Source organism: Cynocephalus volans, chromosome 6 (genome assembly GCF_027409185.1).
Source record: "Cynocephalus volans isolate mCynVol1 chromosome 6, mCynVol1.pri, whole genome shotgun sequence".
NCBI classification, from domain to species: domain Eukaryota; kingdom Metazoa; phylum Chordata; class Mammalia; order Dermoptera; family Cynocephalidae; genus Cynocephalus; species Cynocephalus volans.
Genome location: NC_084465.1, coordinates 97,838,815 through 97,863,795, shown reverse-complemented (window position 1 = coordinate 97,863,795; position 24,981 = coordinate 97,838,815). Strand labels below are relative to the sequence as shown.

The following is a 24,981-nucleotide window of genomic DNA, read 5'->3' as shown; positions in this document are numbered from 1 at the left end:
ATAGCGCGGCCCAGGCGGGGTGCGAGTGGCGCAGTCGGAGCCCGCTGCGGCCCCTGAGGAAGCGAGGAGGCGTCGGCGTCGGCTGAGGCGGGCAGTCGAGGCGAGGCGAGGCGGCGGCTTCAGACCCCGAGGAACGCGGGAGCTCGAGCAGCGGTAGCGGCAGGACCTCTCCCCCTCGGCGGCGGCGGGCGGAGGCGGCGGCGGGTGAGAGGGGGAGGGAGCGCGCGAGCTGGGTGGGGGAGGGGCGGCGGCCCCGGCGCGAGGCCAAAGCGCGCGGAGAACGGCCCAGGCCGCCGCGCGCACGCGCGCTTACTGCCCTTAGCCGCGGGGACTCCTCGCTTGGCTGCTTCCCCTCCCCCTTCCCGCGGTTCCTGTCGCGCGCGGGCTTCGATTCCCCCCGCCCCCTATGGCAACGGCGCGCGCCGCCGCCTGCACTCGGGTTCGCGCGCGCTTCGGCGAGGGGGGTTCTCGCGCGGCTCCACGTCTCTTCTCCCCCACGCATGCGGCCGAAGCGGCCTTTCCGCAGTTGCTCCTTTCGGCCTTTCAGCGGCGAGGAGGGGGCGGCAGCTGGGGTCTGCTTTTGGATATTTTACTTCAGCCCGGATCCCTTTTTTCCGCTCGTCTCGGGCGTTGGGCCTCCCCGTCCGTCTTGGGCCCGGTGCCTCCCAGACTGCGGGGCGCCGTGCAGCCCCCTCCCCCCTCCCCCAAGGCCGAAAATAGTCCTTCGCGGCCTAGCCAGTGCGGCCAGCGCGGTGAGGGAGATGGCCCGGAATTAAACAGTTTGGACTCGTTACTGTCAGCCGCGAGGTTGTAGACGGGGAAGGACCCCAAACCTTTAAAAAAAAAAAAAAAAATTCAGTTTACTTGTGGAAGGTAAACTATCTGCTCCCTTTTTTGTTTCACTTTTTCAACGTTTCCTTAAAAGTTGACTTAAAGGTAGGGAGTCTTTTGGAGCTCTTCTTTGGGAAGAAAACGCTGGACCCTGTTTAAGGGTTCTGGCTTCCTGTTTCAGGCAGTATTTGGCACTACAACTCTTCTGAGCCTCAGTTTCTGCTTAACTCTTCTCTAAATAAATAATTCAAGAAGAGTCTGTTTTGCTGCTTTTCCTCTAAATTGAGCGGGCGTAAGCTTTTTTCTGAGCTAGTATTTTAGCCTTTTGGTTCCATAGTGTCCACTCAGCTACTACAGTGCCCAGTGCTGAGCGTGCTGGTCTTACCAATGTCCACTTTCCTGGACGCCCCCTCCTCCCTTCTGGTGCCATTTTCTTTCTTGAGTGCCGTCATACTGAATTTCTTTAAAAAAAAAAAAAAAAAAAAAAAGAGGACCAGTGAGGGGGTCTTAACCCTTAGCTTGGCGTTGTCAGCACCACGCTCAGTCAGTGAGCCAACCGGCCATCCCTATATAGGATCCGAACCCGTGGCCTTGGTGTTATCAGCACCGCATTTTCCCGAGTGAGCCAGGGACCGCAAGCCCTCACACTGAATTTCAAGATAACACTTCTGTCTCCTTATTGGCTTGGCATTCTGATTATTCTCGGACAAAAAATTCTTTTTTGTCTTCTTTTGCAGCTTACTCTTTCTGCTTTTGTCTTGGGTAGCTTTTGCATACCCACAGTCTGTGGACCCCTGTTTAAGAATCCTTATTTTATGAAGTGGTCTGGTTTTGGTGGTTTATATTGATGTTAGTTTCTCTTTTTAAAGTCTTGAGCGCTCGGGCCGGCCCGTGGCTCACTCGGGAGAGTGCGGTGCTGATAAAGTCTTGAGCACTGCTTTGAATGCTGTCGTGTCTTTTTTTTTTTTAAGCTTGGTTCATTTCCTGAAAGTTCTCTAAAACGTTGTGACTTAATACCCTTTACTTACCAGTTGCTGGTTTTCCCTCCTTAAGGAGTGGGAGGATTTTTGTGTGAGGTGGTATGGAAGTGTGGGTGAATGGTTCGGCTGAAGAATTAATTGCAGGTCAGAAGCGTTCAGCAGGAGAAGAGAAATTAGGTGGGGTATGGAGAGGCAGAGGTTTGGAGTGGGGAGGATTGGTAATAGAAAATGAAAGTAAACGTTGGAAGGTAGAGTTACTGATTTCTTAGGATAAAACAAGTTTTTCATTTCTTCCTGCATTTCCACTTTCCTAGATTTAGCCTTATCTGTCACTCCTTTACCCTAGTACAGTTGTCTTTTGCTTTCAGTTATTCTGTGGGTCTGCTACTGGGATGGGGGGGCAGTGGTGGTAAGCTTTTCTGGAGCTGGGCTAGCTCCCTTCCATTCAACATCCCCTCATACCTTTTTTTTTCCTTTTTGGGTGCACTTTAGTACATTTCCATAGGTATTTATATGGTGCTTCTTTATTCTGGAATTTTTGAAATACAGCCTTCTCGTCTAATTCCATCTGCTTTAACTAACCTGTCCACTCTGCCTGTTTCTTGGGGTTTTTCCCTGGGGTAATTTTCCTTCACGCATTCATGCTCTGAAACTGTCTTTGAGAGTTTGAGTCAGAGAAAGAAATATGAGCATATATGGCAGGAGAAAGGAATATAGAACGTGTAGCCAAGAAATCTAACCAGTAAAACCAGAGCTTGAGGGTTCTTCAGAGTCATGTGGGGTTGGGACAAGTTGAGAGGATAGACTCTGGCAGGAGGCATGGGGTTAACAGATGAGAGGGAGAAAGCAGGGCTGGGAGAAAAAAACTAGAAGTGCGTACAGGGGGTTGGTAGGGAAAGCTGATGCAGTTGGACATTAATGGAAGTGAGGTATAGAGAGTGAGGGTTTTCTAGTTAAGTTTAGGGCAAGGTATGTAGAGACGGTATGACAACAGTTGGAACAGAGGAGGCTGGTCAGATGTGTTTAAATAGAGCACTTAGTTGAAAACAGGTGATATTTAATAGGAGATTTGGAGGAGCTGCAAATCGTGGTAAATCCTGTTGGGAAGGAAATGAAGGAATAAAATACTAGGATAGTTGATAGGAACTATAAATATTTGGAATCAAGGAAATGGCTTCTTACCTGGGAGGTGAAGTATAAGAAGATTATGTATACAAGTTTCATGTGTGCTTCTGATGTGCATGCTGGCCTTTAGCCTGGGGGTGAGACTGCTCAGGACACTTTGGATTTATCTTAACCAACCGGTATACTTGTTTAGATATCTGTGGGCTGTTTTTGTCATTTATATATTTGTACAGAGTAGTCTGAAATCTTTAAGCTAGTTCTGGGAAGTCTTTGGACATGGACTGCAGGTCCTTGGGTGCCAAAGATTTATGGCTGCTGTTCATTGTGTTCTATTTGGAGACTTCAGTCAGTTACCAGAGATTAGGAATTAGATTAGTTGGTGAAGACACCACTTGTGTGTATTGGGGCCAAAGGAGACTAAAGGGACAGTGTGGAGAGATTTGAGAGAAATAGGGTTCTTGTTTGCTTAGTATGGAAAAAGAAAATCTAGGTGCAAGGAGGAATGATTTTGAATTCTGTGCAAGAGCATGGGGAGTGGTGGGAAGGCTATAAAGAACTGGGCTGTGATTTGGTGGAAAGGAAGCAGTACAGGAAAGACAGAAGGGGTTTTATTAGAAGGCCAGGAAGATGATGAAGCTTTATGCAGCTAAAGGAGATTTAGCGTGAAGAAAAAATGGTGAAATAGGGATGAAGAGGAACAGGGACTTGGGTGGTGGTAAGTGGTTAGTTTGGGGTCAGGGGCCTGACCTGTGTCTCCCCGCTCCCCCCCAGGAGCGGTGGTGCCCCCCCCACCCCCGGGCACAGGGCCATGTACAACGGGATCGGGCTGCCGACGCCCCGGGGCAGCGGCACCAACGGCTACGTCCAGCGCAACCTGTCCCTGGTGCGGGGCCGCCGGGGTGAGCGGCCTGACTACAAGGGAGAGGAGGAACTGCGGCGCCTGGAGGCTGCCCTGGTGAAGCGGCCTAATCCTGACATCCTGGACCACGAGCGCAAGCGGCGGGTGGAGCTGCGATGCCTCGAGCTGGAGGAGATGATGGAAGAGCAGGGGTGAGGGGAGGGCTGGGGGAGAGCCAAGCACTGCATGAGTGCAGAGCTGGGGGTACTAGGTGGGACATAGGAAGCTTAGAGCTGGTTGAAAGAGGCCTGGAGAGGAGTTGTGGTAGGGGAGGAGGTGAATGAGCTAAAAGAGTTGAAAAGAGTTAAGGGACAGTGCAGAGTGGGAGATGAGGAAAAGGTGTGTCTGGGGTATAACTGAATTATTTAGATGAGTCTGAATTATTTAGATGGAGGCATATGGGGAAAGGGGGACCATTAAGGAACAAAAAATGTGCTTTAAGGGAGAGATGGGAGAACAGAGACCAGGCGGGAGAAGAGCTAGGTAAGTTGGCAGGTGTTGTCATTGGTAGAAGAGAGGAAGGTAAATGGACTTAAGGATTGAAAGGCCTTGGAAAGTAGCAAAGGCAGGAAAATAGGAATTGGAAGAATACTTGAATAAGAGAGAATCATGAGCTGGACAGGAGAGTGAAATCTTGGAAGAGGAACACATTAAGGCAGAAAACCTTTTAGAGCAGTGGTTTTCAAACTTGAGCAACAGCACCCATTTTATACAATATAGCTTACTTTGGAAACCTAGGAAATAAAAAGACTAGTCCTTGTTGAAGTTGAGGAAGAGCACTTGGAACTCTGCCTGCTTAACTTTCCTCTCTTGGTCCCTGAAGTGTAGCGTGTTTAAAATCCACTGTCCTAGAGGGAGTAGTATGTAGAGGGAAGAAATATGATGGAAAAAGATCAGAAGGACTTGAGAGAGAGAACTTTTGGGTGACAGTGAGTGAAAAGTTTTACGTGTGCATGGACAGGGTAGGGACCCTGTTGAGAATGAGGGAAATGTAAATCTGGGGCTGGGGAAAGCATCTTCTTAAGCTCTAACTCTGAAGGAATTTGTTCTTTAGGTACGAGGAACAGCAAATTCAGGAAAAAGTGGCGACCTTTCGACTCATGTTGCTGGAGAAGGATGTGAACCCTGGGGGCAAGGAGGAGACCCCAGGGCAGAGGCCAGCGTGAGTGTTGCGCACTCCCTTGATTCCTCTGGACTCTGTGCTGTTGCTGCTGCTGTCCTCTCTCCTTACCTGGGACTTACTCCCTGTCTTGGTTTTCTTTTCCCCATGTCTTTTTAGCTTTTGCTTATAATTTTGTTCCGAGTACAGCTCTGCCCTTTATTCCCTACTTCTTTCAGACTTTTGTCTTTTTTTCCCCTAGGGTAACTGAGACTCACCAGTTGGCAGAATTGAATGAGAAAAAGAATGAGCGACTCCGTGCTGCCTTTGGCATCAGTGATTCCTATGTAGATGGCAGCTCTTTTGATCCTCAGCGTCGTGCTCGAGAAGCTAAACAATCGGCTCCTGAGCCCCCTAAACCTTACAGGTACACAAGACCAAGAAACCAGTGTCAGCTTCTCTTTTTCATTCTAAGCACACTGCTTTAATTTTTTTTTTGCCTAGACACAGAAATGTTTTTATTTCCATGTGGCATTCTAAGAAAAAAACAGCTATGTGGTGTGATATCTTAGGGCTCTCCAGAGAGAAAGAACCAACAGGGTATGTGTATGTATGTATATATGAGAGGGTATTTTATTAGGGGAATCAGCTCACAGGATTGTAAAGGTTGAGGACTCCCACAATAGGTCTTTTGCAGACTGGGTGTCGGTAGTGTGCTCAGTCCAATTCCAGAAGCCTTAGAACCAGGGAGACCAATGTGGTTCTCAGTCTAAGGGCAAAGAACTGAGAGCCAAGGGTGCCGCTAATGTAAGTCCTGGAACCCTAAGGCTGAAGAGTCTCGAATGCATATGTCTGCAGACAGGAGAGAAGAATGTATCCCAGCTCCAGCGGGAATAGTCAACCTTTTCTAATTTTTTGTGGACTATTTTTCTCTGAAGTCTTCTGATTTTGTTCTTCCAAAGTTGGAATGTCTAAGAAGATTTGTCCTAGCACCCATCCCTACTTTACATCTTTCCCCAGCCTTGTCCGGGAGTCCAGCAGTTCTCGCTCACCAACCCCAAAGCAAAAGAAGAAGAAAAAGAAGAAAGATAGAGGACGGTAAGTTAATTGGAATGTTACTGTAGTAGCCAGAGGACCAGTCCAGTCGTGTACTTTATCTCTGGAAGTCAAGAATTCTTGTTTCCAGGAAGGAGGAAACACTTGTCAAGGAAGTCAGGGAGGAGGGAGTTACCATTGGGGTCTCAACTGGGAGAAGAAATACATGTGCTGCTCAGTGGGGAGGGGTTGAGTCTGCAGCTCTGCCAGTTAAGAACCGGCCAGCACGTTTTGGATTTCTGGAATTTCTTTTTTTTTCCATTTTGAGGTTTTTTGATTTTGTTTTTACGTGTACTTCTTAGAGAATAAAGAAGTCCTGGGCTTAGTCCTGGGGTATTGATGCCGTTGGGGTTGTTTGGGTGCTTTAGAAACTTTGGCCGGGGGGGGGGGGGGATGGATTGTAAGTAGGAGGGCCGGGGAAGAAGCCAAGTAGAATGACCTTGGTTTTTTGGATCCGTCTTTAGCAGGTCAGAGAGCAGTTCTCCTCGACGGGAGAGGAAGAAGAGCTCCAAGAAGAAGAAGCACAGGTATGAGATGGGAGTACCTGGAGTAATTGGAGAAGTCTTGCTGAGTCCAGACATATATAGGTGTTGGTTTATGGTTTTTTGTTGTTTTTTTTCCTCTCTTTCCTAACAGGTCAGAATCTGAGTCCAAGAAACGGAAGCATAGGTAAGAGCTCTTGAGCTCATAGACATAGTGGCACATGGGATTGTTGAGCCATTGCGTGATGGCTTTGCTTGCTTTTTACTTAACCTTTGGGAGATTTCTTTTCTTGTAGTAAAGCTCAATTCCCCGATCTATCTGCTGTCAGTAATGTTCCCCAATTTCTCCATTTCACTTTTGGTTTTATTTTTTTCTTTTTTAAAAATTTATTTTTAACAACCTTGTCTTATTTCTCAGGTCTCCCACTCCAAAGAGCAAACGTAAATCTAAGGACAAGAAGCGGAAACGGTGAGTGAATTTGCTTAGTAAGTAGGTGAATGCCACCTTAGGAGGAGAGGGCAAAATCAGTCATGTTCTTGACCAGTAAAGGGTTGGTGAGTGGGTGAGGAGAATCCAGTATCAGTATAATAGCACTCTGAGTTGTGATCGTGGTCTTGTTCAGGTCTCGAAGTACAACACCAGCCCCCAAGAGCCGTCGGGCCCACCGTTCAACTTCTGCTGATTCTGCTTCCTCTTCAGATACTTCCCGCAGTCGGTAAGGGGTGGTCCAAGAGGAAGGGAGGGATAGGGAGTGGTGAGCTAATCAATTTAATATTTATTGAGCGCCCACGGTGTGCTAGGCGCTGCACAGACCATTCGGAAGACACGGTCCCTGCCCTCTAGGAGCTGACAGGCTAAAGCAACAGGATGGACAGACATATACATTTCCCCTCCTCTTTTTTTTTCTTTCTTTTTTTTTTGTTTTCTTTTTGTTTGTTATTTTTTGTTTTGTTCTGATGTATATGGACTGCCAGAATAGGGGGGGTGGTGGTTTGTTCGTGGTGTCTGGGGGAGGAAGGAATCCTTACCCTGGCTTCCTTAATCGGGGAAGGCTTCCTGAAGGAGGTGGGCTCAGAGGTGAGTTGTGAATGAAGTGGGTAGGGAATGGGCTGGGTTGGAGGGTTTGGGGATGTTTGGGGGAGGTGAATAAAGGGGTAGAGGGAGAACATTCTTTGGGATTATTGGGAAGAGAAGGACCAAAGTGGACTGAACTTGCACTTCAATGAGTGATTTGAGTCATGCGCTTAAGAAAGTTTTTTGAAGAGGGTTGTACAGTTTGGAAAGGTCGATGGGAACTGGGGAGGGGGTTTTCTGTTCTCCCTTGAGCTGATTTCCCTCCTCTCGCCCATCCTCAATTAACTCTTAGGTCTAGAAGCGCCGCAGCTAAAACCCGTACAACTGCCTTGACTGGGCGAAGTCCTTCCCCTGCTTCAGGGCGTCGAGGGGAGGGAGATGCACCTTCCGGTGAACCAGGTACCACCAACACTCAACAGCCTGGCAGCCCGGAGCCCTCTACAAAGCAGCCTAGTAGCCCTTATGAAGGCAAAGATAAAGACAAGAAGGAGGTATGTTCCTGAGTTAGTGGATGTTCATTGGCTTATGAGAGAATGGGTTTAGGACAGGTGTGTGAAGTGAAGGGGAGAGGGTAATAGCTTATTAAGAGAAACGAATTCAGTTCTTTTTTTCTGCCTTCCTCTCCCAAGTGACCAAATTCTCTTTTGCATCTACAAATCCTTTAGAATTGTGACTCACTGAATTGTGATTCCTTTAGAATCAAAAGTTATTGTATATTCATGTTTTATATTACTGTCTTGTTTACGCATGTACGTAGATAGGACTGAAATAAGTTTCTTGAAACTCCATTTAGCTTTACTACTTATGCTTCTAGTTTTTTTTTTTCGTTAAATGCTTGTCATGGCTCATTAAAAATTTTCAACTCACTGGGTTGCTTCCAGCAGTCTAAAAACAGTGGAATTTTGTTTTTTCAGTAGTTCTGTTGTTTTATGTTCTCTGTTCTAATTTAAGCTCTAATCATTTCTTCTTGCTTCAACTATTACAGTATAAATTCTTCCATCTATTTTCCATATACCTTTCCAAATTATAAGTTGGATCACCTCAGAAACTTTATCGACTTGCTGCTGCTTTTAAATTGTATTTAAGGGTTTTATGATTTGGTCTCTCTCTTTTCCTGTACTCCAGCAGATCCTGGTCTACTTTTTTTTTTTTAGTCTGCTGGCCGGTACCGGGATCAAACCCTGGACCATGGTGTTATACTTTCTTATTCTTCACACAAGTCGTGTTCTCAAACCTTTACCTTTGTTCATGCTATTTCATTTAATTAATTTAATAGTTATCCATGAAAGGTGAAGTCAGTTGCTATCCACAGTAGCAAATTGCTTTCTTTCCACTTAAAATACTTTTCTATTATCACAGCATTTATTAATGGTATTTGTTAAATGTAGTACATTAGTTGTTGCTTTCGTCTTTTATTCAGATCCTAAGACTCTTGAGGTCACAGACTGTTCATATCTTCAGGTTTCCCCATTGTGGTTTATGTTATATAATCCTTTGTTATTGAATGAATGTGACTAACTGTGGTGAGGAAAAGGACCAACTGGTATAATGGGGTGTGTAGAAGAAAATTTCATTGGAAAGCCTGGCCGGTTAGCTAGTGGGTTAGAGTATGATGCTGATAACACCAAGGTCTGGGGTTCAACCCCTGTACTGGCCAGTTTTTTGCTTTTTTTTTTTTTTAGTTTAGTTGAAAAGGGTATTGGGTGATGTGAAGTTTTGGCGCTTACACATCCCTATCCCTGCTCTCTCTTCGACTCCTAGAAATCTGCAACTCAACCTAGCCCCTCTCTGGAAAGGAGCAGCACAGGCCCAGAACCACCTGCTCCCACTCTGCTCCTTGCTGAGCAACATGGTGGCTCCCCACAACCCCTCGCAACAACACCCTTAAGCCAGGAGCCAGTGAAGCCCCCATCTGAGGCCTCCCCAATCCGGGGCTGTTCACCACCTAAGTCTCCTGAGAAACCTCCGCAGTCTTCTTCCTCTGAGAGCTGCCCACCATCCCCTCAACCTACCAAAGTTTCTCGTCATGCCAGCTCTTCCCCTGAAAGTCCTAAACCTGCACAAGCCCCTGGGGCCCGCCGAGAGATTTCTTCTTCTCCCACATCCAAGAATCGCTCACATGGCCGAGCAAAGCGGGATAAGTCACATACTCGTTCTCCTTCCCGTAGAGTGGGGAGGTCCCGTAGTCCTGCCACTACTAAGAGGGGGCGATCTCGGTCTCGATCACCTACTAAGAGAGGTCATTCTCGGTCCCGATCCCCTCAGTGGCGTAGGTCCCGGTCTGCACAGAGATGGGGAAGATCTAGAAGCCCCCAGCGACGTGGCCGCTCTAGGTCTCCTCAGCGACCAGGCTGGTCCAGAAGCAGAAATACCCAGAGAAGAGGCAGGTCTAGGTCAGCAAGGCGAGGCAGGTCGCACTCTAGATCCCCAGCCACTAGGGGCAGATCTCGTTCTAGAACACCAGCCAGGCGGGGCAGGTCCCACTCTAAAACACCCGCCAGGCGCAGATCTCGGTCTAGAACACCCACCAGGCGAAGGTCTCGGTCTAGAACACCAGCCCGGAGGGGCAGGTCTCGGTCTAGAACACCTGCTAGGCGCAGATCTAGGACCCGATCACCAGTACGGCGGAGGTCTCGGAGTAGATCGCCAGCCAGGAGAAGTGGCCGGTCACGCTCCAGAACCCCAGCCAGGCGCAGTGGTCGCTCACGCTCCAGAACCCCAGCCAGGCGCAGTGGTCGCTCACGCTCTAGAACACCAGCCAGGCGCAGTGGTCGCTCACGCTCTAGAACACCAGCAAGACGAGGAAGATCTCGGTCTAGGACACCAGCAAGACGAGGAAGATCCCGCAGTAGAAGTCTAGTTAGACGTGGAAGATCTCATTCTAGAACACCCCAAAGAAGGGGTAGGTCTGGCTCATCATCAGAGAGGAAAAACAAATTCAGAACATCTCAGAGGAGGAGCAGATCCAATTCAAGTCCAGAAATGAAAAAATCTTGCGTTTCTTCGAGGCGGAGCAGGTCACTATCTTCACCACGATCCAAAGCAAAATCTCGCTTGTCTTTGAGGCGAAGCCTTTCAGGGTCCTCTCCATTCACTAAACAAAAGTCACAGACACCATCTAGGCGCAGTCGCTCTGGATCATCCCAACCTAAAGCTAAACCTGGAACGCCACTAAGGCGAAGTCGCTCTGGTTCTTCTCCACCACTTAAACAGAAATCTAAAACGCCATCAAGACAGGGTCATTCCAGTTTATCTCCTCATTCTAAAGTGAAATCTGGAACACCACCAAGACAAGGGTCTGTAATAAGTCTCCAGGCTAATGAACAGTCTGCAACACCACAAAGATGCAGTCGATCTGAATCATCACCTGACCCTGAGGTAAAATCTAGGACTCCTTCTAGACATAGCTGCTCTGGGTCTTCTCCTCCTAGAGTGAAGTCTAGCACACCTCCAAGATGGAGCCCATCTAGGACATCATCTCCACAACCCAAAGTGAAGCCGATAACATCACCAAGACGAAGAAGCCATTCTGGCTCCTCTTCTCCAAGTCCTAGTAGAGTTACATCTAGATCGCCTCCAAGGCAAAGTGGATCAGTGTCTCCCTACTCCAGGATGGAATCCAGATCATTGCCAAGACACAGCCATTCTAGGTCCTCCTCACCAGATACCAAAGTGAAATCTGGAACACCACCAAGACAGAGTCACTCAGGGTCCACTTCGCCATACCCTAAAGTAAAACCTCAGACTCCACCAGGGCAAAGTCTTTCTGGATCAAAGTCACCACGTCCCCAAGAGAAGTCTAAAGACTCACCAGCACAAAGTTGCTCTGGATCTTTCTCTGTGTGTCTGGGAGTAAAATCTAGCACACCACCAGGAGAGAGCTATTTTGGCTCGTCATCTCTGCAACAGAAAGGACAGTCTCTAACTTCACCAGACCCAAGATCTGATACTTCAAGTCCAGAAATGAGGCAGAGTCACTCAGAATCTTCATCATTGCAGAACAAATCTCAGACACTTCCTAAAGGTGGCCAATCCAGGTCTTCATCTCCAGTAACTGAGCCAGCACCCAGATCTCCAACAAGACAAGATAGAAGTGAATTGTCAGCAAGTCCTAGGCTGAAATCAGGAATGTCTCCACAGAGCAGGTCCCAGTCTTACTCTTCCCCATATCCTGCAGTGGACTCTAAATGTCTTCTGGGGCAAAGTAGATCAGATCCCTGTCCTGAATCAAAAGAGAAAACAGCCTTACCCCCTCAGGAGGGTGTTCTTGCATCATCTGCTAGACCAAGAGACAAATTTAGTCCTCCAATGCAGGATAGGCCTGAGTCCTCACCAGTACTCAAAGACACACCTATAACCCCATCACGGGAAGGAAGTGGCACTGGGTCACCTTCAGATACAAAAGACCAAAATAGTGCGTTAGCTAAGTCGAGCCAAGATGAATTAATGGAGGTGGTAGAGAAATCTGAAGAACCCTCAAAACAGGGTTTATCTCCAGAGTTTAAAGAAATGGCTGGAAGTAACTTCGAATCATCTCCTGAAGTAGAGGAAAGGCCGGCTGTGCCTTTGACTCTTGACCAAAGCCAGCCACAGGCTTTTCTGGAAGCAGAAGTTCCTGCAGTGGCCTCATCTTGGGGTGGGCCACATTTTTCTCCAGAACATAAAGAACTGTCTAACTCCCCTCCCAGGGAGAATAGCTTTGGATCACCTTCAGAATTTAGAAATTCAGGCCCTGTTGTTATGGAAATGAATACTGGATTTTCTCCTGAGGTTAAAGATTTAAATGGACCCTTCCTTAATCAGCTGGAAACAGATCCTTCTCTAGACACAAAAGAACAGTCAACAAGATCCTCCACACGCAGCAGTTCTGAATTATCCCCAGACGCAATAGAAAAGGTGGGAATGTCTTCCAATCAGAGTGTTTCTTCACCTGTCCTTGATGCTGTACCCAGAACACCCTCCAGAGAAAGAAGTAGTTCTGCATCTTCTCCTGAACTGAAAGACGGTTTACCCAGAACTCCGTCAAGGAGAAGCAGGTCTGGGTCTTCTCCAGGACTTAGAGATGGGTCTGGGACTCCCTCGAGGCACAGCCTGTCTGGGTCTTCTCCTGGAATGAAAGATATACCTAGAACACCGTCCAGGGAGAGAAGCGAATGTGATTCTTCCCCAGAACCGAAAGCTTTGCCTGAGACTCCTAGGCCAAGGAGTCGTTCTCCATCATCCCCAGAACTCAACAACAAGTGTCTTACCCCCCAGAGAGAAAGAAGTGGGTCAGAGTCATCAGTTGAACAGAAGACTGCAGCTAGTACTTCCCTTGGGCAGAGAAGTCGATCTGGATCTTCTCAGGAACTTGATGGGAAACCCAGTGCATCCCCTCAGGAAAGAAGTGAGTCAGACTCTTCTCCAGATTCTAAAGCTAAGACAAGAACCCCACTTAGGCAAAGGAGTCGCTCTGGATCATCTCCAGAGGTTGATAGCAAATCCCGACTTTCTCCTCGGCGTAGTAGGTCTGCCTCCTCCCCTGAAGTGAATGATAAACCGAGAGTGGCACCCAGGGCTCAGAGTGGTTCTGATTCCTCTCCTGAGCCCCAAATTCCTGCCCCTCGGGCCCTTCTCAGACGAAGCAGATCAGGTTCATCAAGCAAAGGCAGAGGCCCTTCTCCTGAAGGAAGCAGCAGTTCTGAGTCCTCTCCAGAACACCTACCAAAATCCAGAACTACTGGAAGAGGCTCCAGGTCATCACCAGAGCCGAAGACCAAGTCTCGGACTCCACCCCGACGTCGCAGCTCTCGATCATCTCCTGAGCTAACTAGGAAGGCCAGACTGTCCCGTAGAAGCCACTCTGCCTCATCCTCACCAGAAACCCGTTCTAGAACTCCCCCAAGACGCCGAAGAAGTCCCTCAGTGTCTTCTACAGAGCCAGCTGAAAAATCGAGATCTTCACGCCGTCGGCGCTCAGCTTCGTCTCCACACACTAAGACAACTTCAAGGAGAGGCCGTTCTCCTTCACCAAAGCCTCGTGGACTCCAGAGGTCCCGTTCCCGCTCAAGGAGAGAGAAAACCAGAACAACCCGACGTCGAGATAGGTCTGGATCTTCTCAATCAACTTCTCGGAGAAGACAGCGGAGCCGGTCAAGGTCTCGGGTTACTCGTCGGAGAAGGGGAGGCTCTGGTTACCATTCAAGATCACCTGCCAGGCAGGAGAGTTCCCGAACCTCCTCTCGACGCCGAAGAGGCCGCTCTCGAACACCCCCCACCAGTCGGAAGCGTTCTCGCTCACGCACATCACCAGCCCAATGGAAACGATCTAGATCTCGAGCCTCTCCAGCCACTCACCGGCGATCCAGGTCTAGAACACCCTTGATCAGCCGACGTAGATCCAGGTCTCGAACCTCACCAGTCAGTCGGAGACGGTCAAGGTCCAGGACATCAGTGACTCGACGAAGATCTCGGTCAAGAGCATCCCCAGTGAATCGAAGGCGATCCAGGTCCAGAACACCACCAGTAACTCGCCGTCGTTCAAGGTCCAGAACACCAACAACACGCCGTCGCTCCCGTTCTAGAACTCCACCAGTGACTCGCAGAAGGTCCAGATCTAGGACTCCGCCAGTGACCAGGAGGCGATCTCGAAGCAGAACTTCACCTATTACTCGCAGAAGGTCAAGATCCAGAACATCCCCAGTCACTAGAAGGAGATCTCGCTCTCGCACGTCTCCAGTAACCCGAAGGAGGTCCCGCTCTCGAACCTCCCCAGTGACACGTCGCCGCTCTAGGTCCCGGACACCTCCAGCTATCCGGCGCCGTTCAAGGTCCCGAACACCACTGTTGCCACGCAAACGTTCTCGAAGTCGCTCACCGCTTGCCATCCGCCGCCGTTCTAGATCCCGTACTCCACGAACAGTTCGGGGCAAACGATCCTTAACAAGATCTCCTCCTGCCATTCGCAGGCGTTCTGCATCTGGAAGTAGTACTGATCGTTCGCGCTCTGCTACTCCTCCAGCAACAAGGAATCATTCTGGTTCCCGAACACCTCCAGTAGCACTCAATAGCTCCAGAATGAGCTGCTTCAGTCGTCCTAGCATGTCACCAACTCCTCTGGACCGCTGTAGATCACCTGGAATGCTTGAACCCCTTGGCAGCTCCAGAACACCCATGTCTGTCCTGCAGCAAGCTGGTGGCTGCATGATGGATGGCCCAGGTCCTCGAATACCTGATCATCCGAGAACATCCGTGCCAGAAAATCATGCTCAATCTAGAATTGCACTTGCCCTGACAGCCATCAGTCTTGGTACTGCTCGGCCTCCTCCGTCCATGTCTGCTGCTGGTCTTGCAGCTAGAATGTCCCAAGTTCCAGCTCCAGTTCCTCTTATGAGTCTCAGAACGGCCCCAGCTGCTAACCTTGCGAGTAGGATTCCTGCAGCCTCTGCAGCAGCCATGAACCTGGCCAGTGCCAGAACACCTGCCATCCCAACAGCAGTGAACCTGGCTGACTCGCGAACGCCAGCAGCAGCAGCAGCCATAAACTTGGCCAGCCCTAGAACAGCAGTGGCACCTTCGGCTGTGAACCTTGCTGACCCTCGCACCCCCACAGCCCCAGCTGTGAACCTAGCAGGAGCCAGAACCCCAGCTGCCTTGGCAGCTTTGAGTCTCACAGGCTCTGGCACACCCCCGGCTGCTGCAAATTATCCTTCCAGCTCAAGAACACCCCAGGCTGCGGCCCCTGCAAACCTGGTGGGTCCTAGGTCTGCACATGCCACGGCTCCTGTGAATATTGCCAGCTCTAGAACCCCTGCAGCCTTGGCCCCTGCAAGTCTCACCAGTGCTAGGATGGCACCAGCGTTGTCTGGTGCAAACCTCACCAGCCCCAGGGTGCCCCTCTCTGCCTACGAGCGTGTCAGCAGCAGAACCTCACCGCCACTGCTAGACCGAGACAGGTCCAGAACACCACCATCTGCCCCGAGCCAGTCTAGAATGACATCTGAGCGGGCTCCCTCCCCTGCCACAAGAATGGTCCAGGCTTCCTCACAGTCTCTTCTCTCTCCAGCACAGGATCGACCTAGGTCCCCTGTACCATCTGCTTTTTCAGATCAGTCCCGTTCTTTGGTTGCCCAGAGCACACATGTAGCAGGGTCTCAGTCCCTTTCCTCTGGGACTGTGGCAAAGACCATGTCCTCTGCTGGTGACCACAATGGCATGCTCTCTGGCCCTGCCTCTGGGATGTCCCACCTTGAGGGTGGGGAGCCACCTGCTTCTACTGGGGCCCAGCAGCCTTCTGCATTGGCCGCCCTGCAGCCAGCCAAGGAGCGGCGGAGTTCCTCGTCGTCCTCGTCCTCCTCCAGCTCCTCTTCTTCATCATCATCATCGTCGTCATCCTCCTCCTCCTCTGGCTCCAGTTCTAGTGATTCGGAGGGCTCCAGCCTTCCTGCTCAGCCTGAGGGAGCACTGAAGAGGTGAGGGAAGCTTCTTTTCAGAACTTTTCTAGGGAGAAGGTATTGGGGATTGGTTGGGGAGTGGGGAGGGACAGAAACAATGTCACAGAGGTTCTTGGTTCTTTGAGGAGGTATGGGGACCTTGACCCTCAAGATGGGGGTAGAAGAGAATGCCGGGGTGGGGGTGAAGGGGGGAGGAATGGGACGGATAAAAGTCTCCAAAGGTTAATTCTCTAGAGGATAATGATAAGTTTTCCGTCTCTACAGAGGACAGAACTAGAGGAAATGGACTTAATTTTACAGCAGGAGGGATGGCAGTTAGACCTCAAGAGGAACTCCCTGGGCTGGAAGGATCTTCAGAGGTCATCCCATCCCTCTCCCTGCCTCCAGGCAGGACGGCCCCTGCCCCAGCCAACCTGCACTCACAGGGGCCTACCCAAGCTGCGGCTCTCCGAGGAAGGAGACTACCCAGCTTCAGCTTCCACACCTGAGCCCAGAGGCCTTATTCCTCATCAGGGACATTCTTGAGGTTTAACCTTGATCCCTTGTGCTGTGGGCCCCAGCCTATTGCTTGTGTTAGCAGAGGTTGGGTCAGCTCGGGCCACTGCTCTCCAGAGAATGTGCTCACTGAGCTCCCAGGGCCTTTCTCAGGCACCCCTCCCCCACTGCCGTTCCTCCAGGCCAAGGAAGGTAGGGTTGGGGCTGGGGCAGCTTGTCTCTTTGTGACACTCCTCTTCTCCCACAGGGTCCCCAGCCCCATCCCAGCCCCAAAGGAGGCTGTTCGAGAGGGACGTCCTCAGGAGCCAACCCCAGCCAAACGGAAGAGGCGCTCTAGCAGTTCCAGTTCCAGCTCCTCCTCCTCCTCTTCTTCCTCCTCTTCCTCTTCCTCTTCCTCCTCCTCCTCTTCCTCTTCCTCTTCTTCCTCTTCCTCCTCTTCCTCCTCCTCTTCCTCCTCCCCCTCCCCTGCTAAGCCTGGCCCTCAGGCCTTGCCCAAACCTGCAAGCCCCAAGAAGCCACCCCCTGGCGAGCGGAGGTGAGTGGTGCCTTGCTTGAGATGGAAGGGGTCAGGGCTGACATCCACAGAAGGGTCCCTGGGCTGTGAGATTACTGCTGGGATGTCTCATGTAGACATGGTGTCTGGTTGTATAGGAGGAGTCGGGTGTTCTCTCTCCATCTACTCCGTTGTCTCCTGTTCTGGTAAAGGGCTGTACCACCCAGAGTAGGTGCTCAAGCCAGAATTGGGGAGTGCTAGGTTTCTTCCTCTCCCCTTCTCCCAAAATGCAGCCTGACCCCAGGGATTCTAGCTTTAAGTCTCCCCATTGCTACTGCCAGGGCTCTGGTCTGGCCACCGTCATCTTCTCCCGACTCTGTCCACAGCCTCCTCCCTGTCTCCCCGCCTCCACGCCATTCTCTTCCACACGTAGCCAGAGGGATCTTTCTAAAACGCACATCTGGTTACTTCCCTCCACTTCACAAATCCTTCCGGGACGCCCTGTGGCCTGCAGGATAAAGCGCCACCTCTGCGGGAATGGCGTGTGAGGCTCTTCACCAACTAGCCTTGCCTGCCCTGTGTTCTCCTCTCCTGCCCGCCCCCACACATGCCCTGTGCTCCAGCCACATTCAGCGCCTTGCAGGCTAAGGAGAGCCCCATGCCTTTGGACATGCTGTTCCTTCTGCCTGGAATTCTCTTGTCCGCCTGGTGAACTCCTCGTTCTGCAAGACTCAGCTCAAACAGCACCTTCGAGAAGACTGCCCTGCCCCTTCCCTACCCTGCCCCACGTCCCCTCCCCTGGGTCTCTGACCCACACACATCCATCCCTGCCGGGCTGCTTCCCACACACGGCCCGGCGTGCCTCCCTTGCTGGCTTCCTTCACCACCAGACTGAGCTCCTTCTCCAAGGGCAGGGACTGTCTTTATCTTTTGCATCCCCCGCTGCACCCTGTGCCCTGCCCACTGGGGCACTCAGTGGATGTTGTGCGGGCGGATGGGTGAGTGAGCGGACAAAGGTGGGTCTGAGGCTGGCCCTGTGTGGTGTGAGGTTTGGTGGTCAGGACCTGGGTGGGTGGTCCTGAGTGCCAGCTGGTGGGTTTGAAGGGTATGGTGCTATGGGGTCCTGCTCTGCTCCCCAGGTCCCGCAGCCCTCGGAAGCCAATAGACTCCCTTCGGGATTCTAGGTCCCTCAGCTACTCGCCTGTGGAACGTCGCCGGCCATCGCCCCAATCCTCACCACAGGACCAGCAGAGGTAGGGCCAACAGCAAGTGTCAGCAGCCACCCTGGTCTAGCAACCATATCTTCTGCAAAAAGTTCCAAGGCCTAGCAGTGTCTGAGGTTGGTGCCACCCTGTTTTGACATATGTCCTGTGTTGCAGGAGCAGTAGTGAGCGGGCTTCCCGGAGAGGCCAGCGTGGGGACAGCTGCTCCCCAGGCCACAAGCGCAGGAGGGAGACACCTAGTCCCCGGCCCATGCGACACCGCTCCTCCAGGTGTGTGGCCCCCTTTTCTCCTGACAGCTGGTTCTGGGCGAGGGGGTTGGCACCATGCTTGGAGTGGCTCAGGGAGATGAGCTTGAGGTGTGGGTCCTCTGTGTTGATCCGATCTTCTCTGTTGCAGGTCTCCATGAATCTTTGGGGGTTCTGCCACACCCCGAGCTCTGGAGCCACAAGGAGTGTCCCCCTTTTCCTTGACAGAGCCTTGGGAGGGGTCCTTGCCTGACCCCCCTTGAACCCTGGCAGCATCTTGGGAGGGCTCCCTTCTTTCCCTTGTTTTGTTTTTTCCTTTGTTCCTGTGAAATGTTAAATCTGTGAGTTTTTCCTGGTTCATGTGTTTTGGGAGGGGGGTTGGGGTGGGACAGACAGAAGCAGTTGGAGTTGGGGGAGGGGAGAATACAGTTCAAGACACCCTGGCCTGGAGTCAGAAAGGGCCTGGGAGGCATGGCCCCCTTGGTATTCCCCAAGTCCTTGAGGGGTGATGGTTTGGGGCTGGGGACATTCTCTGTGAGGTCTTCTTGGAAGGAAGGGGCAGGAGTTGAAAATAAGTTGGTCCCTACTGCCCCCCATGAGGTGGTGGCCCCCTCCTCCTAATCTTTCCTCACCGTTTCTTAAAGGCATTTTGGTTTTTTAAAATCTGTACAGCAAGAGCAACTTTTTCTGTCAAATAAAAATGAGAAATGCAGGAACTGGTCTGTAGATTGTTTATTAGGGGTGGCAAGAGCACACTGGAGAGGAGCTGCCTTCCACCTTGGCCAGGATCTCCTGAGAGCTGTGGGGGCAGCTTTAGGGTGCGGTACTCTCAGCGACTCTGCTCTCAAACCAGGACACTGGCTCCAGCTTATGCTTTTGCCCCTTAGCCCAGACGACTTGGGGCAGGAATAGGAGTCCTTTTGAGTAGGCATGCTGGTGGGGGAAGGGGACACCTTGAAGGAACAAAGCCTGAACTCTTCTGCCTGCCTGCTGGGACGAGCTGGTGAGAGTGGCTCAGGGCAGTCCCAACCCCTAGGGTCTGGAAGACAGGACAGTAGGAGTCCTGGTATGCATGAGGGCACTGAGAAAGAAGCAGCAGCCAGGCAGATGTCCAAATCCCTTTTATTGGGGGGAATGGGTCTCAGGGGTGGGTAGGAGGCCTTCACTGCACAGCCTGTTCATTGGCGCTGCTTCCTGAGTCTTGTGGCTTCATCACGTCAGGCAGCTCGGGTGGGCTGGAGAAGGGCTCGATGCGCAGGGCCTCAAAGGCATCATCTGTGGGGGAGGGACAGAACTGAAGGGGGGTCCACAACTCTTGCCCCAGCTGGGGCTTGACTTTACCTGGGATAACCTATAGCTTTGGGGAACCTCTGTGCAAACACCTGCCCCTGCAATGAGTCTCATCCATAGTCCTGATCTCCCTACATACAAGGGCCTAACTGGCCCCACTGGAATGTCTCCCACACCTACAGGCCCAACCTGACCATGGTCGCTGGCATCCATCTACCCTGTCTTCACAGCCACTGCCACCCTTCACCCACGATCTGCCTGTCTCATCATTTCCTTTACACATCTCCAAGCAGCCAGCGACTAAATCAAACTAGACTCTACTCCCCTGCTTAAAACCTTTCAATGGCTTCCCATCACACTCTGAATAAAATCTCAAGTCTTCACCATCATGTCTCTCCAATCCTCTACTGTGTTCTCAAGACTTGCTCCTTTGTTCTCACACCAGCTCTTTCCTGCCTCAGGCCTTTATATTTGCTGCCCCAACATCTGCCACTCAGAATGGCTGGCTGCTGCTGGGCATTCAGGGTTCAATTCAAACATCTCCACCTTAGAGAAACCTTCCCCACCTACAAAGTTGTGTCTCAACATCCTGCTATGGCAGCATGTACCACTGGCCAGAATTTCCCTCTTTTCTTTTGACCAGCTGCTTTCCCACTAGAACAATGGCTCCAGGAAGGCAGAGAGGCCTTTCCCATCCTGTTGCCACTGTCACCTCAGCACAGAGCACATGAACCCCACAACTTTTTTCATGTGCTTTATCCCACATAAGACTTCTCTTGGCTCGGGATTTTCAACTGATGAGGCCCCCTAGAGAAAGTTGGCAAGTCTGGAGACAGTTTTGATTGTCACGACTGGGGGGGCTGTTGGGGGACGGGCTGCAGCCGGTATCTAATGGCCAGAGGCCAAGAACGCTGCTAACAACCTGCTGGGCACAGGACAGCGCCACCCAGAGTCAGCCACCCAGAGTCACCTGGCCCCCCCGACGCTAACAATGTTGAGATTAAGAAACCTGACCCAGCTTAATCTACTTCATTGTCCAAGCCATAAGTCTGTAGTGACAACTCCTATCTTCACCACCTCTCTCATTCTTTGGAGATTATTCTGGACGCTGTTATCTTATCTCCCTAACTGAGCACCTGGTTTTGGGGAGGGAGAGAGGTCTGTGTCTCATCCTGCATGGGCACTGAATGGTGGAGGGTGGAGTACCTAGCCAAGGTACAGGACCCTATGTGCTGATTGGTGCACCTGCACCCAGAAGTGCATCTTTGCAAGTAAAGCAATCTGTTGGGCAGCAAAGAGCTGCCCATCAAGACCGCCGTTACCTGCCTGAGGGATAATGCAACCGAGGGTCTAGGGTTACCACCATGTTCGATGCCATATGGGGGCTGTAGGGAAAAACAAGTCACCTCCCTTAGCCTTGACTTTTTCATCAGCAGCAAAGTGGGTCTACCAACATCTTCCAAGTCACAGCAAACTTCTAGGGTGCCTTTGTTCGAATTAGAGAAAGGGATACTACTTGTAAGAGAATGCAGCCCAGCCTCAGCTTAGGAAGCAGACCAGATGTGCTTTCAGCCCTCACCTGCCCACCTCAGAAGGGCACCACTGTGTAAAGCCTGACCTGTACAATGTCTGCACCAGCCCTGCACCTGCTTCTCAGCGTCACTGCAGGCAGAAGGCCCTTAAATTCCCGTCTGCTTAGCACTTGCAGCAGACTGAACCTGCAGTGCCTGCCTTACTATGAGGCTGGTCCTATCACACTCTTTACGGAGAAGGGAATGCAAGGGTGGGAGTGGCAGGAATGTGAAGTGGCTGGCCCCAGGACACAGTTGCTGAGGCCGAGGCCTAGTCCAGTTATCCTTATAGAATTAAAAAGTTTAGCTAGGACGGTACCCTTCCTCCTCTGCCCTTGCTACGTTCTCTTACAAGAAGGCAGAAAAATAATTCCTTGTAAGTATCCAAGTTTCCCCAGCCATCCACACACCCTGGGTCCACAGCTATGAAAGCGCAGCTTTACGACCCCTGTTTAAGTTCCGCGGACAACGAATAAAATTTAAAATCTCCCCTTCCTTTTTCTTGGGTGGAGGGAGATACATTGGAGGGAAGCAAACCACTTCCCACCCCTCAGGTTTCTACAACTTGGGCAGGGGTGTGGTGTGGCTGACAGCACAGGCTCTGGATCTGAATCCTGGATTTGGCAGTCCCAGCAAGTGACCTACTTCCCCAGGTTCATGTTTCTCATCCTTAGAACTGGCACAATCCAAATCTCGACTACACAGAAATGCTAGGGGATAAAGTGATGTTCTGCACAGACAGAGCATGGCACAATGTCCAGCTCCAGCAAGGGCCCAGCAGCCTGCAACTCAACTGTGGCTCTCCATGTGACTGCCAGCAAGCCTCAGTGTCCTTGTCTGCAAAATGGCTACTGAGAGGGTTAGATGGGACAAAGTAAGTAACACATGGAGTGCAGGGTCAGGTGCTCAGTAAGTCCTCTGTAAATGTAAGCTAATTGTGACTTGGGATCTTTGAATCCTTTATGAAACAGGCTTCAATTTCTACAAGCACCTCATTTGCTTGCTTTTTTTTATGGAGAAACAAATACACTATCAGAGGATATTGCCTGCCCTTTGTGGACTGGAAAGACACTGCCTTGCAGGCTTGGAGGAGCTACCGCAGGTTCTCTGAAGATCCTTTTCTTTAGCTATTCCCACCCCACCTGGCTGCCACATAGCCCAGGCCACTCTCACCTGCTCGGAAGGCCAGCCCCACCGTGGCTGGAGCCTGTGGCCGTGCTGTTTGGCTGGTGAAGCCACATTCGCCCAGTGTCTTGCTGTCATCCAGGAGCTGGTCATCCTAAGGAGAGAGACAGGGTAATGGGAAAGGCACCAGGAGGGACAAGTCCCAAAGACCTCTCTGGCCAGCAGCTACACTGGAATTCAGAGGAGGGAAGACAAACAGTCCCAAGTATGGCCCAGGACCACCCTAGAGAATATCAAACACAGAGATTCCAGGGCTACATCGAAGAATTTCTAAATCATAAGCTCCCTGGGTGGGGCTCTGGAATCTGATTTTTCCAAACTCTCCAGGCAAATCTAATTTCAGAGCCACTGACCTCGTGTGGAGAAAAGCAGTCCTTGGTTTGAATCCCAGCTCTGCCACCTTGGACAAGTTCCCTAATCCGTTAAATGGCAATCACTGGAATTCCCAACTCATAGGGCAGCCAGAAGGTTTCAATGAGCTAAGGAGGCACAGAAAGCACTAAATACAGTATGTGGCACAGGGGCATGCAAAGGCAGCAGGAAGGGCCATCGTTATCAGGGAAGCCTCAGTAGGTATTAGGGAGAAAAGGCCTTTAGAAACCAAGGAAGCTGAGGCTCTGAGCCTAGAGCAAAAAGTAGAATCAGATCGATGCACTTAGGTGACGACCTCATGCTGCTGCCAGACATGAAATCAGGGGTTGATGCATGTGGCTCCCCAATGAAGAACCCCAAACCCCAAGCCATCGTTACTGAACAATTGCAACTGGTTTGTAAGGGGAAAGGGGGGACTTCTAGAACATCAGGAGGTTGAGGTAATAAACAGCCGCTTGCAGAAGAACTGGTGGAACCTGATTTATCTTGACACCCTCCATTTCTTGCATTAATTGAGTCCCCCACCCCTCACCCGCAGTAGTGTCTGGAAGGCAGCGTGATTCTGATGGGCCTGTAGAGTAAGATGGGGATTAAGGGCATCGCGGTTCAAATCAGGGCTCTGCCAATGACCTTCGGCTGGTTAAGTGATGACCCCGCCGAGTATCAGTTTCCCTAACTGCAGAACTGGGCTGTCCAGAGCCAGCGGGTCGTGGGCGGGACCGTTGCAGAGGTTAGCTACCACGGTGCTCCTCTGCGCCCAGGGCCTGGCACGCGACTTAAAAACCCACCCCGGACGCGGCCTCCCGCGTCCCGAGCGCCGCTCGTGCTTCACCCGCCCAACGGATGCCCCAGCCCGCGGCTCGGACCGGGCCGCCGGCCGCTGTGTACGTCGAGGACGCGCCGCCGTCGCGCCCCACGCCGGGCCCCGCCGCCCGCCCGCGGGGGCCCTCACCTTGTACAGCCGCTGCTCGTCGGGCGGCCGCTTGAGAATGCCCTCAACTATGCGCTTCAGCTCGAACACGGTGCTCGACTCCTTGGCGTCCGTGAAGATGGTGGTCTTGTGGCGCCGGATCATGAGGAACACGTCCTGGGGGCGGCGGGCCGGCGTCAGCGCGGAGCCCCGATCCCCCCGCGCGGCCCGCCGCCCCCCGCCGCCCCCGGCCCGGCCCGCCGCCCCTCCCCCCTCGCCCGCTCACCATCGCGGCTGCTGCCTCTGCCCTCGACGCGCCGGCGCGGCCGCGCTCCGCCCCGCTCCCGGCAGCCCGCGCGCGCGACCCGGCATGCCCCGCGCCCGCGGCCCCGCCCCGGCCCGCCCGGCCGTCACCATCTTGAGGGGTCCGAAGGCGGGTGGCTGCGAGCTGGGGGGCGGTCGCTATTTCGGCGTCGGGGCGCGGGCCGTACCCATCGCGAGGTGGTCGAGGTGGTGGGAGTGGGGCAGGGGCCGAGCGCGAGAGGGACCAGGAAGCGCCATCTCGGGTGCGGCCGGGGCGAAGCCTGGAGTGCCTTGTGTCCCGGGGAGGGTGAGGGGATGGTGCGCGTCGGCGCCGTGGGGGAGGTTTTTAATTTTGGGCTTTCTGGCCACAGTACTGGGGAACGCCCCCCATTCGCCGCCCAGGTTAGGGTGTCAGGGTTGTTGGAGCGGAGTCGTAAAGGCTGTGTGGTCTGTGAGGGCCCCGGGACGCGGCCGTCGGGCTTCGGGCGTGGGCCGGGCCAACTTTCTGGGACGGGAGAGGCGGCCCGGCCGAAGTTGGTGGCGGCCCCCCCAGGAACCTGCCTGGGGACACGCACTCCGGGAGGGCCTGTAGATTCCACTTTCCTGGCTGGCCGCTCCTTCCGTCAGCAGCCAAGGCGCTCCAGCTTGGGCGTTGGGCACGGTCCTGCGTGGCCCCAAACTGCAGTTACACTAGAGCGAGGGAGAGGGACAGCCTCAGCTGGGTTCTTGCTGGGCGTGACCCGAGCCGGTGGGTGGCCCTGGACGCCAAAAGGCTATGCAGTTGTTGGGGCTGCGATTTGAGGGTTATTGAGAGTGGGCAGAATGTGAAGATGCTGCTGCCTGGGCTCAGATGCTTGTTCCGGTGCTGACTGCGGC

At 52.2% G+C, this 24,981-nt stretch overlaps 2 protein-coding genes across 6 annotated transcripts; one reads left to right on the top strand and one right to left on the bottom strand.

Annotated features, from left to right (window-relative positions):
* Positions 1–19,190, top strand: SRRM2 (serine/arginine repetitive matrix 2). 5 transcript variants are annotated; one of them, XM_063100852.1, is made up of 15 exons: positions 1–204; positions 3,708–3,986; positions 4,889–4,996; positions 5,196–5,360; positions 5,954–6,031; positions 6,496–6,555; positions 6,665–6,697; positions 6,929–6,979; positions 7,134–7,226; positions 7,878–8,076; positions 9,347–16,035; positions 16,760–17,047; positions 18,145–18,258; positions 18,385–18,498; positions 18,626–19,190. In XM_063100852.1, the coding sequence occupies exons 2-15, from the start codon at positions 3,745–3,747 to the stop codon at positions 18,633–18,635; spliced, it is 8,244 nt and encodes a 2,747-aa protein (XP_062956922.1). In that variant the 5' UTR covers positions 1–204; positions 3,708–3,744; the 3' UTR covers positions 18,636–19,190. The 5 variants fall into 5 exon arrangements, 4 of the variants coding, with proteins under 4 accessions (XP_062956922.1, XP_062956921.1, XP_062956923.1 ...); XM_063100851.1 differs by having other exon boundaries at positions 6,493–6,555; XR_010023907.1 differs by lacking the exons at positions 18,385–18,498; positions 18,626–19,190 and adding an exon at positions 17,392–18,003 and having other exon boundaries at positions 6,493–6,555; positions 18,145–18,234.
* A 389-nt stretch (positions 19,191–19,579) lies between these two features.
* ELOB (elongin B) lies at positions 19,580–24,172 on the bottom strand. The gene is made up of 4 exons (XM_063100777.1): positions 24,089–24,172; positions 23,845–23,979; positions 22,509–22,614; positions 19,580–19,749 (listed from the first exon to the last, which is right to left on the bottom strand). The coding sequence occupies exons 1-4, from the start codon at positions 24,089–24,091 to the stop codon at positions 19,637–19,639; spliced, it is 357 nt and encodes a 118-aa protein (XP_062956847.1). The 5' UTR covers positions 24,092–24,172; the 3' UTR covers positions 19,580–19,636.
* Between the last annotated feature and the right edge of the window lie 809 nt (positions 24,173–24,981).